Below are 18942 nucleotides of genomic sequence, written 5' to 3'. Positions count from 1 at the left end.
TTCACTTCACTGCAGCTTCATGACGCCATCTAGTGGACTGATAGTAGAAGTACAGCAGCTGATGGCAGCTTTCTCTGACTCACACTATTATTACATAATCCATAAGTTAGGGCTGGAAGATATGGACAAAATAATACATCTCAGTTTCCTTCAGGCTTGGGCTCAATCATGACTTTGATGGATTTGAAACATCATATATTTTTAAGACAGTGAAGCAGAATAGAAGAGCTGCAGCACCTGCAGGCTGTCATCATTATGCATAAAATACAGGTTATCACACACAGCTGTTGACTATTAGTATCAGATGCTTCATGTTCATCCGGTTTGACTTTAATAATCAGTTTGAGCACAGAAAGGGCAGAAAAGTGGGCTCACTGATGTATCAGCTGTTTGTGTTTGTGATATCTGCTGACTCCCAGCACTTCAACTCTCTGTAACCAGAGATGATACATCGTCAACTAACACAAACCCACAACACACATCAGCCTGCAGAGTCATTTTCAATCATTGATCCAGACACTAATGATCTGATCAATGTTCTTACAGACACTATGCGTAAGATTTGAAGCTTTGTTGACTTTGGCTCCATTTGGTGGGAGGATGAAGAACGACAGTGAGCTAACAGCCTCCATGTGTTGGAAATATAGTTGAAATAGCTTCACTCTGCTTCTCTGTCCCTCTTTGTGTTTGGACTCATTTTACTAAAGTCATTAGTACAATTCTAATAACAATATTTAAGTATTTTCATGTCGTCTTTTTTGTCAGCAGACAACAGACAGGTTTCACTTTACAGTTTGAACAACTCACCTAATTAACATTTATTGGAAACAGCTGATAAAATCTGCAGGGATGTTTGTCATTTCAGCAGATGTTCAGCAGTAAAACTAAGAAACAAGCAGCATGTTGAAGTGCTGACTGAACACAGATTGACCCTGAGAGAAATAACTCTGTCAGTCATTATGAGATTCAAGTGAAGAGAAGATGAAGAATGTTACATTTAGAGCAGAGGATTTAAAGTCTGAGCATTAGTGATGTCAACATGAACAAAAGTTCATATTCATGCATTTTATCACTATTATTATTATTATTATTCTTTGTTCTTTGTCTTCATTTGATTTAGGGAATAATTGTGCTCTCAGTTATGGAACTACGGTTCCCATAATGCTTTGGGGGATGTAACAGGAAGTATAGCATCATGGAATCAAATCAAATAATGGTCATAAATGTTTAGAGCTTGTGAAATAGTTTGTGAATGTATAATCAAGTTTTGCAGCTGTATAAATATTTTGTGTGAAATTAAAATTTGTGCAGGATTTTTTTTCCAACAGTGAAGTTTCAAAAAGTCTGAGAGACGAACACACAAATTTCCTCGCTGTGTTGCGACAGTGAAGTTAAAACTGCAAACTGCAAGTTAAGAGTTCAAATTTTGATTCTGTTTTTACGCCTGAATCTGATTGGTCATACATTCATCCCCCTGCAGGTCATTAAAGATGGACGACGGTGCGAGCTCTCCTGCGACTCAGGTGGGTTTAAATGTACTTTAGGATGCTGAAATATTAATGATATTTAATGTGTTGTGTATTTATCTTGCAGTTAGTTTGCTGTTATTGAAAGGCAACACAGTTGTCCAAATGCATATTTTCAAGTTCTGTATTGTGAGTTACTGAATGTAAAATGTCCACTAGATTACTGTGATATAGCAGTATGCTGTTGTATAATTACAGTATATATTGTAAAAGTAATGCAACTCAGTAGCCAGTAATTTACTGTAAATTTATACTCAAAATAACTGCAAAATTTGACCTGCTCCATTTGTTTCTGTCAACCCACAACAACAAATCTATAACATAAAAATGTCAGATTCAAATAACGACAAACAAAATCAGTTAAAGACATTTTGCAGTTTTATATAAATTTTACAGTTTAGTGCTGCTACTGCAGGACAATGCATTTATTTTGGAAGGTTTTTAACCAACATAATATTTAATAGCTGCAGTTAAGATTGAGTTCACAACCATATATGAAAGGAAAACAATTCTCACATGACCATTTACACAGTACAAGTGAAAAAATATTCTCCAGTGAATTTAAAGTGCATTGAAGTATTGCAGAGTATGTTTCAAGTACATTTATATAAGTACTTATTGTAAATAGAAACTACACTAATTTTATGCTATCATGAAATACTCAATAGTATATTTACCACATTTATTTTAAATGGAAATAGTGTACTTTTAATAAAAACCACTGAAATATGTTAGTAAAATTTTAGCTCACTTTTAAGGTAATTGCTGTTAAATACTAGAACAGTATCTTACATATATTGACATATTTTCAGCAAGTGTATTAAAACACTATGAGCATAATAGTGTAGTTAAAGTACACTTATAGAATGTTCATTTTAATATACTGGACACATTTAATACTCAAGTGTGTTTAAACAGCACATTTTACTAATGTACATGAACTTAGTTCTGCATACAATTAGTAAAGCATTTAAAGAGGTTTGAGCATCACTGTGTCATGAAACTCTTGAGTCGCCCAAATCCACAAACTGAAAGAAGGACAGAATCTCAGGTGAGGTTTGAAAACCTACAGCAGCGAGTTACAGAGCAGCACATTACCTACAGGTTTCTACACATTTATTGTGACAGTCTATGATATGTTCATTTTAAATGTTAGTTTTGGTCTCAGATTTATAGTTAAGTAGTCGATCAATAAAATAAAATGTAAAGATCAGAGAAAACATCATGATACAGTCCAGTTTCAGGTCAGTCAGTAAATGCATATTGAGTAAAGTAAACATTTAGCAGAGTCAGGCTCTTTATGTGTGTGTGAACATGTTTCTATGAAAGAGAAAAGAGTGATAGAGAGCAAGTACACACACACAATTATTCACACCGTCCAACATCAAATGTCCCTACCAGAGTTAAACCAAACCTACGCCCTCGCTTTAACTACTGTTATAAATGATCATGTGATGTTTCCAACTAGTTTGATGGTGTAAAAGTTGAACTTCTTACCTTTCTGACCATATATAGTTTTAATCATTTATTATATATATTTATCTGCTGGGTCCATTATTGTTGGAATCGTTCTGTCATGACGGAGTGAAGGCAGGTGGACCCAAGTACAAGAGACGGCAGGCAGACAGGATCTGAAGCACAGATATTTATTGAAACTTAACAACAACTGCAGCTCAGGAACAGGCAGAATGAACAGACTATTCAATAAAGACTGAACTGAAAACTGGACTTAAATACAGACAGAACTAACGAGGGAACAGGGAACAGGTGACTAGGCAGGAGAACAGGAAGGGAGCCGATTGGCTGGGAGAACAAATGGAACAGGGCAGGGCTGACGAGGCTGATGCAGGACAGGTGTGGAGGGAAAAGCAGGCTGGGGAGGAGTACAGGAACACAGGAGGGACACACAGAGCAAACAGACAACCAAAACCCAGAAAACACAATGAGACCAGACAGGACTGTGACAGGACAATGACAATATGTGTCAGTGGTTTCACCACACACTCAATAATATTTAACCATAGTCAGTCAATTCCATTCCAGTCTGTAGACTTCTTACTCTTAAATGTTTTAACAAAGTCAATCATTTCATCTGTTCCCCTTATTAACATGGATTGTTTATTTACATTTATTTTCTTTGTGTTTTTTTGTTTGTTTGTTTGTTTGTTTGTTTTTGCTTTGTACTGTTTGTTGTTGTGCTGTTGTATGTTTTGATTGTAATGGACTATGGATACAACTTAGCTTCAAGTTAACTCCAGTGCAGTGCATCATTGATGCTTAATACTGCACACTTTCCTGTTCAATAAATCAATCAATCAACATTAACAGTTTTACTTTCCACATCATCTTTACTGCTAAGCTTAATAATCTCCTTGAGCTAAATTAGGTCCAATATTAACAAAAAATCATTAAATTCATCTGCAGCTTAATCCATTTCATTAATAGTTGTATTGTGCTTTGTCAGGAAATAGGTTGGGTAACCTGCTTTTCCAGTTCCATTTTAATAATATCAACCAATACTTCAGTGTTGCTAATCCAGAAAATTAACTGTTTAATTGTTAATCAAATACAGATTTTTGTCATACCTTTCAGATCTTAGCAGGACAAAAGATGGCGACACCTACAAAGGTCCTCTTGGAGTGTTTGGAGGATTTGCGAGCTGATGACTTTAAAAAATTCAAGTGGTACCTGTATCAGCGTGGGGAGCTTGAAGGCTTCAAAACAATCCCAGAGAGTCGACTGGAAAATGCAGACAGAATGGACACAGTGGATCTGATGGTCAAGAACTACTGTATTAACACTATTAAAGTGACCAGAATGGTTTTGGGGAAGATCAATAGGAATGATCTATTGGAACGTTTGTCAAATACCATCTCAGATCCTTCAGGTAAGTCATGGAAAGATTAAAAATGTGATGTTACAAAGATATTTAGAAGTGCTCAGTCAACAGTCGGTGGACTTGTTTTAGATTCTTCAAGGTGTTTCTCCTCTCATCCAAAAGTCTTCTTTAGTTCTGACTGACTGGTGGGAAGTCACAGGTGTTTAACCTCTGCAGGGCTGTTTACACCTTAAAGCTGTGTTTAGACACAACGCAAAGCCAATTTTCACTTTGTGTTACTCGCACAAGATTTACTGTTGGATCATTTGTGTTTATTTGACCCAACAGCCAAAATACCAGCTGTACATTAGCTGTTAGCCAGCTAGCAACAGACACACCAACCGTGTCTTTGGGAGTGTGCCTCTGTGTGTTTGTGTTTAGTTCAGCCTCTGACTGAACTCAGAACTCAGCAGGAACTCTGGTTCTTTCTATTATTTTCCTCCAGTTTCTCTCCTTTTTCTCTCTCCTCTCTGTATATTCATGAAGTACATTCATAAAGCCCAGCGATACGCGCCGCATGATAAATTCACTTTGTGTTCTGTCTGAACTCACCATTATTAAGCCACATGTGGGTCATTATTCCATCTGCCTGTCAGTCGTTAGAGTCCCATGAGTCCAGGTGTGAATGGTTCTTAAGGCTTCAGTGTGCTCCAGCTGAAGCACTTGTTGGATAGTCAGACCTCCTCTAGAGGGTGAAGTCCAACAATTTTTGTTGAACTGCTCCAAAACCAACAATCACACCCACTTTACACCCTGATTGGTCAACTGTGTGGAGTTGTGACAGTAGGCAGAGTATACTGTATACTGAAACTAACTTCCCTGCAATGTTTGTCTAAACTCATGTCCTGTATTATTAATTCCTGCGTTAAACCAGCTGTTGCATTCCTTCCTCTGAGAGAACCTGAACTTGGATTAAATATCATTTAGGTTCAGCAGCTCATCCTCAAAGTGAAAGGAGAACAGTGGAAACACAAGCAGAACCAGTAACAATGGATACACGTTGAGTTCCTGTAGCAGAAACAGCATATGTTACCTTTAGACACCAACCAGACTGCTGTTTCCCCTTGTTTTAAGTCTTTGTGTTGCAGGCCGTCGTAGAGCAAGGCATGATAACTGTTTAAATATGGGGATAAAGGCAAACATTCTCAGAGAGTCTCTCCTGGAGGGGATTTATGGTGTTGCACTCACATGAAAAGTGACAGAAGTAGCTGTGCAATGAATTTCAAAAAGAAAGTTTGAGAGAGAAGTTTTTCTCCTCCACAAACCTGCACAATCACTGTGTAAAGTGGGAGTAAACTGGTATCTAGACAGACCCTCTGCTTGTTGAATATTATTAAATGATCTTTCCATAATACTGTGAAACTCCAAATGAGGATGTGAAACTCCAATAAGATGAATAGATACCACCCTTGATTTATGATTCATATTTTCTATAACATCTTCTCATTTCTGTCAATTGTTTTTTATTGATTCAGAGCTTCCTGTTGAAGAACAGGAGAGTGACAGACATGGTGAGATGGAGAAAGAACAGACAGACTCAGAGACGAAAAGAGAGGAGCCTCCACTGACCACTGGCCCAAGTGGACCTCCAGGTATACTAACTCTCTCACACACACACTTGGCTGCTCCAGTGTTGTTACCTTCTCTGATATTGCCTGATATTTATTCTGTCTATATGTTAAACAGATCATGTAGAAACCATAGCATAAAATCTTTGGGAAAAATTGTTTAAACACCTTAAAATCTGACACCTATAAAACATTCTTTAGGTGTTCCCCAAAGATCTCAACAAGCACAACATAGAGACTCAGAGAGCAAGAGAGAGGAGCCCCCACTGACCACTAGCCCAAGTGTACCTCCAGGTATACTAACTCTCTCACACACACACTTGGCTGCTCCAGTGTTGTTACCTTCTCTGATATTGCCTGATATTTATTCTGTCTATATGTTAAACAGATCATGTAGAAACCATAGCATAAAATCTTTGGGAAAAATTGTTTAAACACCTTAAAATCTGACACCTATAAAACATTCTTTAGGTGTTCCCCAAAGATCTCAACAAGCACAACATAGAGACTCAGAGAGCAAGAGAGAGGAGCCCCCACTGACAACTAGCCCAAGTGTACCTTCAGGTATACCAACTCTCTCACACAGACACTTGGTTCCTACATTGTTGTTACCTTCTCTGATGTTGTCTGATATTTATTCTGAACCAGTTATTCTTGGTTTTATGTATATTTTGATTATATTTATTGGTTTCATATAATGTAATCAGACTTGGATTAAAAAACTCCTTGTAATAATGCATCTGTCTGTTTCTCTGTATCCATGATGATACTGTGATAGAGAGAGAGCTCATAGTGCTGCTGAGCACCATAAGCTGAGCTGAACATCTGCTCTCAGAACAATATGTACTTTGTACCTATTGTGTAAGCTCCCTTGTTACTTTACTTGCAGGAATAAGGGAAGAAATGTTGGATTCACTGATTATTATTTGATCTATTCCACCACTGCCTGAATTCCAGATAATGTAGACTTGTGCCTAAAATAACCCCTTATTTCTAGTTAGACACATTTTTATGTTCATATAATAGTGATTTCTGTGTCACCCCAAAATGACCACTGGTCCCATCCTGGCCACCGCAATGAAAATTGCCTGGTTCCATAACTGTAGGGTTCAGGTTAGTTTAGCTAATCTTTTACTGTTGTTTCTTCTTTCAGAGGCTTTTGTCAAATGTCAACACATATTCAAAACCAAACTGAAGGAAAGGTTTCGGAAAGTGTTTGAAGGAATTGCAAAAGCAGGAAACCCAACCCTTCTGAATCAGATCTACACAGAGCTCTACATCACAGAGGGAGGGACTGCAGAGGTCAATGATGAACATGAGGTCAGACAGATTGAAACAGCATCCAGGAAAACAGACAGACCAGAAACAACAATCAGACAAGAAGACATCTTTAAAGCCTCACCTGGGACAGACGAACCAATCAGAAAAGTGATGACAATGGGAGTGGCTGGCATTGGGAAAACAGTCTTAACACGGAAGTTCACTCTGGACTGGGCTGAAGACAAAGCCAACCAGGACATACAGTTCACATTTCCATTCACTTTCAGAGAGCTGAATGTGCAGAAAGAGAAAAAGTACAGCTTGGTGGAACTTGTTCATGACTTCTTTACTGACACCAAAGAAGCAGGAATCTGCGGGTTTGAAGAGTTCCAGGTTCTGTTCATCTTTGACGGTCTGGATGAGTGTCGCCCTCCTCTGGACTTCCACAACACTAAGATCCTGACTGATGTTACAGAGTCCACCTCAGTGGATGTGCTGCTGACAAACCTCATCAGGGGGAACCTGCTTCCCTCTGCTCGCCTCTGGATAACCACACGACCTGCAGCAGCCAATCAGATCCCTCCTGAGTGTGTCGATAGGGTGACAGAGGTCAGAGGGTTCACTGACCCACAGAAGGAGGAGTACTTCAGGAAGCGATTCAGTGATAAGAAGCAGGCTAGCACCATCATCTCCCACATCAAGACATCACGAAGCCTCCACATCATGTGCCACATCCCAGTCTTCTGCTGGATCACTGCTACAGTTCTGGAGCATGTGTTGAAAAGAAGAGAGGAAAGAGAGCTGCCCAAGACCCTGACTGAGATGTATGTTCGCCTCATGGTGCTTCAGTCCAAACTGAAGAATGTCAAGTATGATGGGGGAGCTGTAACAGATCCACACTGGAGTCCAGAGAGCAGGAAGATGATTGAGTCTCTGGGGAAACTGGCTTTTGAGCAGCTGCAGAAAGGCAACCTGATCTTCTATGACTCAGACCTGACAGAGTGTGGCATCGATATCGGGGCAGCCTCAGTGTGCTCAGGAGTGTTCACACAGATCTTTAAAGAGGAGGACTGTGGGATGTTTCCAGAAACAGTGTTCTGCTTCATCCATCTGAGTGTTCAGGAGTTTCTGGCTGCTCTTCATGTCCATCTGACATTCATCAACTCTGGAGTCAATCTGCTGGCAGAAGAACAAACAACATCCAGGTGGTCTGAAGTGTTCGGAGGCAAATCAACACGTTTCTACGAGAGTGCTGTGGACGAGGCCTTGAAGAGTCCAAATGGACACCTGGACTTATTCCTCCGCTTCCTCCTGGGTCTTTCTCTGCAAACCAATAAGACTCTCCTACAAGGTTTGATGACAAGAAGTAGGTCACAGACCAATCAGGAAACAGTCGAGTACATCAAGAAGAAGATCAGTGAGGATCTGTCTGCAGAGAGAAGCATCAATCTGTTCCACTGTCTGAATGAACTGAATGATCGTACTCTGGTGCAGGAAATCCAACAGTCCCTGAGATCAGGAAGTCTCTCCACAGATAAATTGTCTCCTGCTCAGTGGTCAGCTCTGGTCTTCATCTTACTGTCATCAGAAAAAGATCTGGATGTTTTTGACCTGAAGAAATACTCTGCTTCAGAGGAGGCTCTTCTGAGGCTGCTGCCAGTGATCAAAGCCTCTAACAAAGCTCTGTAAGTACACAGATAGTTGCATTTATTTATTATTTTTTAAATACTCTGCTATTTTTCAACAGGAGGAAAAAATAAAGAACTTCCTACTTTTTTTTTTCAGTTTGTCTTCGAGATATTTTTCTAAACCAAAAGGTTCAGCCTCTCTAATGTCAGGATTTCTGATTGGCAGAAGTTTTCCACCAGGATTTTATTTTTCACAGGAAAGAAAGTGTTTGAATTTTCTAGTTTATCTTTCTTTGATTCAGCTTCATATACTTTACAGCACACATATATGAACTCTGGCTGAGATAGAGAAACTGATCTTTGCTTTGATGTCATGCGATTTACATCATTACATGTCTGTTTATCACAGATTTTGTCATATTTAACTGTCAGGTCTCCAAGATGTTTAGAATAGAACAGCAAAGATTTTAACCAGAGCTGAGAAAAGAATTTATATCCAGCATCAGCAAGAGTCCAGAATCAGCATTTTAATAAAGATTATTTATCTTTTTGTTCATTACTGTCTCTCCAGGCTGAGTGGCTGTAACCTCTCAGAGAGAAGCTGTGCAGCTCTGTCCTCAGTTCTCAGCTCCCAGTCCTCTAGTCTGAGAGAGCTTGACCTCAGTAACAACAACCTGCAGGATTCAGGACTGAAGCAACTGTCTGCTGGACTGGAGAGTCTACACCGTACACTGGAAAATCTCAGGTAAGATCAAGTCACAGTTTGTCTTTGAGATATTTTTCTAAACTATAAGGTTCAGCCTCTCTAATTTCAGGATTTCTGATTGGCAGAAGTTTTCCACCAGGATTTTATTTTTCACAGGAAAGAAAATGTTTGAATTTTCTAGTTTATCTTTCTTTGATTCAGCTTCATATACTTTACAGCACACATATATGAACTCTGGCTGAGATAGAGAAACTGATCTTTGCTTTGATGTCATGCGATTTACATCATTACATGTCTGTTTATCACAGAATTTGTCATATTTAATTGTCAGGTCCCCAAGATGTTTAGAATAGAACAGCAAAGATTTTAATCAGAGCTGAGAAAAGAATTTGTATCCAGCATCAGCAAGAGTCCAGAATCAGCATTTTAACAAAGATTATTTATCTTTTTGTTCATTTATGTCTCTCCAGGCTGAGTGGCTGTAACCTCTCAGAGAGAAGCTGTGCAGCTCTGTCCTCAGTTCTCAGCTCCCAGTCCTCTAGTCTGAGAGAGCTTGACCTCAGTAACAACAACCTGCAGGATTCAGGACTGAAGCAACTGTCTGCTGGACTGGAGAGTCTACACCGTACACTGGAAAATCTCAGGTAAGATCAAGTCACAGTTTGTCTTTGAGATATTTTTCTAAACTATAAGGTTCAGCCTCTCTAATTTCAGGATTTCTGATTGGCAGAAGTTTTCCACCAGGATTTTATTTTTCACAGGAAAGAAAATGTTTGAATTTTCTAGTTTATCTTTCTTTGATTCAGCTTCATATACTTTACAGCACACATATATGAACTCTGGCTGAGATAGAGAAACTGATCTTTGCTTTGATGTCATGCGATTTACATCATTACATGTCTGTTTATCACAGAATTTGTCATATTTAATTGTCAGGTCTCCAAGATGTTTAGAATAGAACAGCAAAGATTTTAATCAGAGCTGAGAAAAGAATTTATATCCAGCATCAGCAAGAGTCCAGAATCAGCATTTTAATAAAGATTATTTATCTTTTTGTTCATTACTGTCTCTCCAGGCTGAGTGGCTGTAACCTCTCAGAGAGAAGCTGTGCAGCTCTGTCCTCAGTTCTCAGCTCCCAGTCCTCTAGTCTGAGAGAGCTTGACCTCAGTAACAACAACCTGCAGGATTCAGGACTGAAGCAACTGTCTGCTGGACTGGAGAGTCTACACCGTACACTGGAAAATCTCAGGTAAGATCAAGTCACAGTTTGTCTTTGAGATATTTTTCTAAACCAAAAGGTTCAGCCTCTCTAATGTCAGGATTTCTGATTGGCAGAAGTTTTCCACCAGGATTTTATTTTTCACAGGAAAGAAAGTGTTTGAATTTTCTAGTTTATCTTTCTTTGATTCAGCTTCATATACTTTACAGCACACATATATGAACTCTGGCTGAGATAGAGAAACTGATCTTTGCTTTGATGTCATGCGATTTACATCATTACATGTCTGTTTATCACAGAATTTGTCATATTTAATTGTCAGGTCTCCAAGATGTTTAGAATAGAACAGCAAAGATTTTAATCAGAGCTGAGAAAAGAATTCATATCCAGCATCAGCAAGAGTCCAGAATCAGCATTTTAACAAAGATTATTTATCTTTTTGTTCATTACTGTCTCTCCAGGCTGAGTGGCTGTAACCTCTCAGAGAGAAGCTGTGCAGCTCTGTCCTCAGTTCTCAGCTCCCAGTCCTCTAGTCTGAGAGAGCTTGACCTCAGTAACAACAACCTGCAGGATTCAGGACTGAAGCAACTGTCTGCTGGACTGGAGAGTCCACACTGTACACTTGAAAATCTCAGGTCAGATCAAGTCACAGTTTGTCTTTGAGATATTTTTCTCAAACTTAACTTTTTCTTAACTGATCTTTGCTTTGATGTCATGCGATTTACATTATTACATGTCTGTTTATCACAGATTTTGTCATATTTAACTGTCAGGTCTCCAAGATGTTTAGAATAGAACAGCAAAGATTTTAACCAGAGCTGTACACTGGAAAATCTCAGGTCAGATCAAGTCACAGTTTGTTTTTGAGATATTTTTCTAAACTATAAGGTTCAGTCTCTCTAATTTCAGGATTTCTGATTGGCAGAAGTTTTCCCGCAGGGAAACACTCAGGTCAGGATTCATCAACTTGTTCAACAGATGAACATTTAAAATCTGAAAGATTTTAGAGGATAAACATTAAACCTGTGTAGTTTTTACTACACTTCAATTTTTACTAAACTTCAGTAATAGAGAATTACTTTTCATGCAGATTTTTATTCTTTTCTTTTGTTTTTGTTGTTGAATTATTTAATACCACAGATGATTTTAAAGATTTTGGTAACACTTCATTTTACAGGTCCTCAAACTTCATGATAATTAAGTGATAATTAGCAAGTAACTTCTTTGAAACTTGGAACATTTACCTCAAATTTAATTGTGAGTTGTTGCAGCTTAACTTCCACGTAGTTTCTGTCTAGTTCCTACTGAGCAGACCACTACATTGAAGTGAGTTATTTCCGCTTAATTTCCAAGTAGTTTCTGTCCAACTTCTGCAGGACAGTAAATTGAAGTATATTTTTTAACCATTTACATTCTCACAAATTTCTGTATAATTTCAGCAGATCAGTCCAACTTTGTGCCAAATTTCCTAGATGTCCATTTTTTTATTGTAGCCACCATAAATTGCTAATTACAAAGAAATACAACTTCATAATCAAGAATAAAGTTACTAATTGCCCATTTAAAAAGTCTCATTCTCATTAAAAGTCTCAAGAGGGGGAGTAACTTTTACAAAGTTTCTGACATGAAAACACAGCATTTGTGGGTGTTCGGTTCCCCTTGAAGTGCTAAATGTTTTCCTTATAACTACACCAGGCTCTCTCAATGTGTTGTGTATGAGACCCTGTCTGTGGATGCACAAAGTGTTGCTTATGGTTGATTTGATAATGGATGGAACCATCTTGTGACAGGCTTTGATACGCTCTCCAACAATCTGTGATTAAAAATAAAACTAATAACTGAAGCTAAACCAAACTGGACATGGAATTCAAAAATAGTATAGAAATAAGAGGCTAATTGAAAAGAGAAAACTATAATAACCTGTGTGTGTATTTGAATATATGCTTGCTTTATGTGTACAGGTTCACTCAGTTTCCTAGGTTCACTAAATTCACTAGGTTCAGTAAGGAGATTGGTGGTAACAGACTCTACAAAGACAGAAGTAAGACCTCCAGCCCACAGAAAACACACAACAGCTGATTCAGGAAAAAAATGGAAAATATATTTATAAAGGCATTCTGTCCTGTTTCATTTTCCTGATGGCTTCTTTTTATACATTCAACATGGTTGTACATGAATGTACAACCAGAATTGCAGTAAATTAGAAATTAAGAAGTGTTCAACTCTCAATGCTTCATACATAAATTAGATGTATCCTCTCTTGGACCAAAATACACTTATTATCAGTTATCGGTTCTTGATAGTCTTTGTTTTCCCTTTGAACTTTTCCTTAAGTTCCCTTAAGGTGATAAGTCTTATTTGGTCTTGAGTTCCTTCGCTTCAAATGTTCCTTTAACATTGTTTGTCCACCTTGAGTTTCTTTATGACATCAGTTGTAGTCAGTTTTTAGTCTTTCTTGGGCCCAAGAAGAAAAAAATAATCTGAGATCTCAGGAAAAATAAAAATAAAATATAATTCCCCTTAGTTAGGTTCCCTTTGATTTGGTTCCTACTGCCCCCTTGGAACAGCACAACATCCACATGTCAGATGAAGGCACCCACGGGCAGCGATGACGATCTGGATGGCAGACGAAGCAGCTCCACTCACAGATAGAATCGTCCCTCAAAGATAAACACAAAACAGCCTGAATAAAAGTCTGCAGAGCAGTTATCCTACAATCTTAATGTCCTTGTTTCATTGTCCATCACATTACGCACACACAGAATTAAACAACCCTTACAATGACTAAAATTAACATTTCTGAGCTAAATTGTCTCTTTCCCTTTTTTTGTACATGTACATTTCAAATGAAAGCACATATCTGGCCTTTTACGTTTTATAGTACATACACATTAGCTTTTAAGCCCATTTCAAATATGCACAAATTGCCTTACATGCTTTCCCAGCGCTACAACCATAGATATAGAAACGTAATACCGTGTTCAAGGATTTCATGTGTCACATAGTCACCATATTGGGGTGGTCAACAGAGACAGTCGACTGCTTGGAAAAATGCTGCAGGCATGTGCTGCATTTAGCTGTACAAACAGGGAAAACATTCAAAACAGGCATTGCAGGATTACTTTTCACATGTAAGTGACAATTTTATTGTATTTTACTGTTACGCAAGTTAGTGAACATGAAATATTGCTTCAAACTATCCTGAAAATGACCTGACACCATTGTGATGATGGCTACCTAAAGAAAACTTGATGTTACTGAATAATTATTAAAGCACTAAGTGACCAGGTGTTAAATGTGATATTTACTTAAAGCTGGAATGCAGGACTTTTGTCTCCCCCTTCTGACAGTGAGAGTAAAGGGGGGCTCGGCTGTGATTGCCTGAGTACAAAGACGTTACTGGGATGAGGGGAGGACATTTCTCTCCGTTTGATAACATTAAAAGTAAAGTTAGATTTTTCTGTCGGCTTCCTGACTCATTTTTAAAAAGACGAGAGAGAGAGAGAGAAGCTGTGGTCGGGTGAGCTAGAGAGTGAATGAAGAGAGGGAGCGGTGGTAGTGAGAGAGCCAGTGAATCAGATCAATAAAACGTTATTTTCTGATTGTTTCATAGTGGTTACATTTTAGAGCAAAAACACGTCCACACCCCCACACACCTCCACTCAACCCTGCAGCGGTGCTGCAACACCTGATGTGGTCTGAATACGGCCTGATAGGCACACAGAGAGGGCCGGTAAACACAGATATGTTTTGACGGTCAAACGGCCCAAAAACATATTTTTTGACGGCCCATCGGTCCACCAGGATTTGTCCCAGTAACCTACTGTTGCAGCTGTAGAACGGTGGATAAATTGTTTTGAGCGTCATACAACTTCTGCAAAATGACTCGTTTCACCATCAGAATTTGATCCATTTGGTCCGATAACATTTGGAAAGTCTAGAAAAGTCACAATTAATGGTCACACAGCCAGTGTGGGAATGTTGCACTTGACATGAGACTGTATACTGTGAAATACAGAGATTTTCCTCGCTGTGATTGGCTTAATCAGCATTGTGTGAACTCATTTGGCTTGAATGTAATAGACGCTCATTTATATGTGAAAGTTCTGCACTGCAGGTTTAACAGTGACCTCATTGTTTGTATAATTTACTTTAAAGAAAATTATAACACAAATCACACTCTTTACTGCAATATTTTTCATCATTTGGAGTCTGTCCATCTTTTGCAAGGATTACATTGATAAATTATTCTTCTTGGCTTTATACTCACAAAGCTTTTATTGCACTTACAGTAGCGTATCACTGTCTGTTTCTCCTCTGCTGCGCTGCACACACACACAGGGGCATAGACCAACTATTTATTCATTGAATTAAAATGTGTTACATCAGGATAGGTATCGTTATCAGGATACGAAATGAGCTATATCGAGATCTGAGATTTTGGTTATATTGCCCAGCCTTAGCTTGGGCATAGCTGTCAGATGGAAGGATTTTGAGCCAAATGACACTACAGTTCTTCATTAGGACAGTCATTTTAGGACAAATGATTCTGACAGAACTGGGCAAACGTGCGTGTGAAGGAATTTGTGATTCAGTTTTTGCATCTTTTCCTGACCATCTGAACAAGGTCAGAGTACTTTCAAGTCATAGACTATAGTGTTCTTTGTAGTAAAGAGTGCTAATATATAGTGGAAACTGATTGGAATGATGAGCATACAAATGATCTCTTTCTAACATAATTGGAATTACAACTAAATCTGATACTGAAAGTAAACCACTGTAAAAGTCATTGCAAGATGATTTAAAAGAGAAAAATATGATTTCAGAGGAATGTCTCATGATACAGACTGTCAGTAGATGATACAATTTACTGATATTCCCAAAACACCTCATGATACAGACCATTGGTAGACACTACAATTTACTGATGTTCCCTAAACACCTCACGTGCAGACTATTGGTTGACACTACATTTTACAGATGTTCCCTAAACGCCTCGCGGGTAGGCTGTTGTTAGCCTCTACAATTTACAGAGTTTCCCAAAACACCTCATATGCTGGCTAGTGGTAGATGCTACAATTTACCGATGTTCCCTAAACGCCTCACATGCAGGCTAGCGGTAGATGCTAGTGGTAGCTGCTAGCGGTAGCTGCTAGCTAGGCGGCTGCGCACAGAGAAGTTTCTAGTCTCTCTTCAGTTACTGCAGCGCAGCTACTCAGACGGGTGTTTGGCTAAAATGAGTTGGTTTGGAAAGAGTAAAATAAGGCGTTTTAATGTCAGATTTAAATAAGTTGAAACCGAGTGGAGCTGGCGTGTTGCCTACTGTGTTCTGATTATTGTTATAAAACATTATGAATATTTATTTAGCTGAGAGAGAGAGAGATAACTCTCCATTCATTCTCTGTGGACTCTGAATGTGTCAATAAAACAGTGAGAGTTGCATCAACCAGATGATGTTGTTGCAGATTGTCACACTCACGAGCCAATGGGATTGTTTCCAGCGTGCGTGTGCGTGACACAGACCAGCGTGGAATATGTAAACACAGCATCGCTCAACTTTAGCTCATAGTTCTGAGTTTAGATCAAAGATCCACATGATGGAATAACAACAATAAGATTCATATTATTGTTGTTGAAGGTTCAATCAGTGAAAACCAGTTAACATAAACGATGGACAGAACATACAGATGGTAGCTAGCCAGCTAAGCTAATGTTAGCCTAGTGCTCAACAAGTTGACGTTTAGCTGCCAGTTGAAAGTCACGTAAATGTAAAACAGGTTACCCCAGTCTCCCCACAACAGACTTCAGTCTGACTGGTTTCATATCAAATAATGTGCAGACCTGGTCTACATGATGGACTGATGTGTGTTCACTGTGGTTCTGCCTGCTGGGACCAGTCTGTGGAGGACTGGAGAGACTGGGATGTGGTTCTGCCTGGCTGCTGGGACCAGTTTGTGGAGGACTGGGGAGACTGGGATGTGGTTCTGCCTGGCTGCAGGGACCAGTCTGTAGAGGACTGGGGAGACTGGGCTGTGGTTCTGCCTGAGGATGCTGGGACCAGTCTGTAGAGGACTGGGGAGACTGGGTTGTGGTTCTGCCTGGCTGCTGGGACCAGTCTGTGGAGGACTGGGGAGACTGGGATGCTGGTCTGTTGCTTCCATCCTAAGCAGCTTCTCCTCCAGATTGACAGGAAGTGTCTCTCTGATCCGTCTCATTTCTCACCTGATGTTCATGTCTGAGAGTTTCATTTGTTCTATGAAGCTCATTCATACTTTCTCTCAACTGTCTAACAGCAGTATCGGTTTCTTCTTTCAACAGTTTCATTTCATCTTTCAGCTGTTGAACAGTTTGTTTTCTTTGAATTCTATGATGTCCACTTGTAGGAGGGAGAGACACTCCTGGATGTGCTGCACTGACGCTGGTGTCCTGGTGTCTAAGTGCTGTTAAAGCAGGCAGGTGAAGGAGTGCTGGAGGCTGTGTGGACATGGGAGGTTGGAGCAGTAGTGCTGGGATCTGAAGGCTGGGAGGGTCAACCTGCTTGAGCAGCAGCTCTGATAGTTGAAGTCTTGGTGTTTGAGTCTGATGCTGCTGTAGATGCTGTTGTTAAAGGCACAGAGGCCTTTTTCCCGCCAGAGACAGTTTTCATTCTGCTGAAATCTTTCTCAAACTCTTCCAGTTATATCTGAGACCCTTGAACCATCACTGAGTCTGTGTTGTAGAGATAGATGTTGAATTGTGGTTCAGTATGTGTGTATAGCTGTGGGATGGATTTGTTTCTATCATTTTCAGGTCATTATATTGCTCAGGGATCATGGAAAGCTTCTGGCTGCTCTGTAAAGAGCAGCAGGTCTGTGATTACTGCTCTGTCACTTTACCTTTTAAAGTCAGCTCTGAGTGTCTCAGGATGGTCTCTGAGCAGCTCGCTTCTCTATTTCTTCTCCCTGCTTCATCGGTCATGTCCTCTGGGTAGTGGATCACCAGACTATCTAGACTCCATCCATCTGGTTGGAGTTGTTCTGGGTCCATTTTCTTTACTTGTCCTGGTTTAGGTCTGAGTCTCGTGGCAGTTGGTAGCTGACAGTTGACAGTTGGTGTTGTTAGCAGTTAGCTAGTCAGGTAACCAGCTTCTCCCAAAGTTTGCTTTGTTGATTTTAGTTTTCTGGTTTCTCACGTTGACTTGAAACTTTCCCAAATTGTTCCCAAATTCTTTACATTGAATTCAGTATAAAACTCTTGATACTAAACTTGATCTAAAAGCAATTAAATCATTTACTGAAGTAGGAGCTCAAGTTTCTGTTGCTTCTTCATCTCATCTTCATCTCTGACAAATTCAAATTCAAATAAGCTTTATTGACAGATCAGAAACCTATATTGCCAAATCAGTACAGAAAATTATAAACAGATGATTCATAATTATACAATAATATGCAAATATCAACAATAATATGAAATACAATATAATAAAAGGCATTTTTACAGATGTAATCACACAGAAACATTTACTACAGAGCTTGTTTCTCTCAGATTATGAGAAGACTTAATATATTTTGCAGCTTTTACTGCACATTGACTTTTCTCCCCACATAGATAGGACAGTTTGTGAAGATCAGGGAGGTGGATAAACTCAGGATATATATGATTGATATGATTTATATTTGTCCCAGTATAACAGGAAGCTGTTTTCTGACAAAGTGAAGGCAGCCTGGCCTCCCTGGGGAGCCTGTTCTGCCTGTGACGGCCTGTTTCTATGGCCAGACTGTGTCCACTCAGTCTGTACATTGTCAGCGTTTTCCTCAGTTTTCTATCAGTCACGGTGGTCAGGTACTCTGCCACCATGGACTCTCTGTTTAGGCTCAAATACTATTCTAATTTACTTTGTGAGTTGATATCATTTTCTTCTAGTTTTGAGATGATTTGGTTGGTCAGATTGTTTTTGGTGTGTGTGGGCAGAGCTTCAGCAGCAGCTGGCAGAGGGGACTCTGATCTTTGTTCAACTGGTGCCACTGAAGGGCTTTGTACTGGGAGGACTGGGGGTCGCTAGATTGGAGGTGTTTGTGAATTTGAATGATTAAAAGGTATTGATCAAGTTCTGCCCTGCAGGCATTATTGGCTGTGTGTCTGTGGACTCTCAGTATGTTTGTGCACAGTTCTGCATGC

The 18942-nt window shown here is 39.3% G+C and overlaps 2 protein-coding genes and 1 long non-coding RNA gene across 4 annotated transcripts in view; 1 reads left to right on the top strand and 2 right to left on the bottom strand.

The window, feature by feature from the left end:
- The window catches only part of LOC121891677 (NLR family CARD domain-containing protein 3-like), a 408525-nt gene that overhangs the window by 241406 nt on the left and 148177 nt on the right, over positions 1-18942 (bottom strand). The window lies entirely within an intron of this gene.
- Positions 1-18942, top strand: part of LOC121891683 (NLR family CARD domain-containing protein 3-like) — a 110603-nt gene that overhangs the window by 80703 nt on the left and 10958 nt on the right. The window contains exons 9-15 of the mRNA XM_042404220.1: positions 1481-1523; positions 4119-4413; positions 7126-8917; positions 9432-9605; positions 10037-10210; positions 10642-10815; positions 11247-11420. Of these exons, the coding sequence (XP_042260154.1) occupies positions 1491-1523; positions 4119-4413; positions 7126-8917; positions 9432-9605; positions 10037-10210; positions 10642-10815; positions 11247-11420 (2816 nt within the window). The 5' untranslated portion in view covers positions 1481-1490. The remainder of the gene's footprint in view (positions 1-1480; positions 1524-4118; positions 4414-7125; positions 8918-9431; positions 9606-10036; positions 10211-10641; positions 10816-11246; positions 11421-18942) is intronic.
- LOC121891760 lies at positions 3161-4200 on the bottom strand. The gene is made up of 2 exons (XR_006094140.1): positions 4112-4200; positions 3161-3399 (listed from the first exon to the last, which is right to left on the bottom strand). It is a non-coding gene; the product is annotated as an uncharacterized LOC121891760 (long non-coding RNA).

This window comes from Thunnus maccoyii, chromosome 24, assembly GCF_910596095.1.
Source record: "Thunnus maccoyii chromosome 24, fThuMac1.1, whole genome shotgun sequence".
NCBI classification, from domain to species: Eukaryota; Metazoa; Chordata; class Actinopteri; order Scombriformes; family Scombridae; genus Thunnus; species Thunnus maccoyii.
This window is presented reverse-complemented; position numbering and strand designations above follow the sequence as displayed.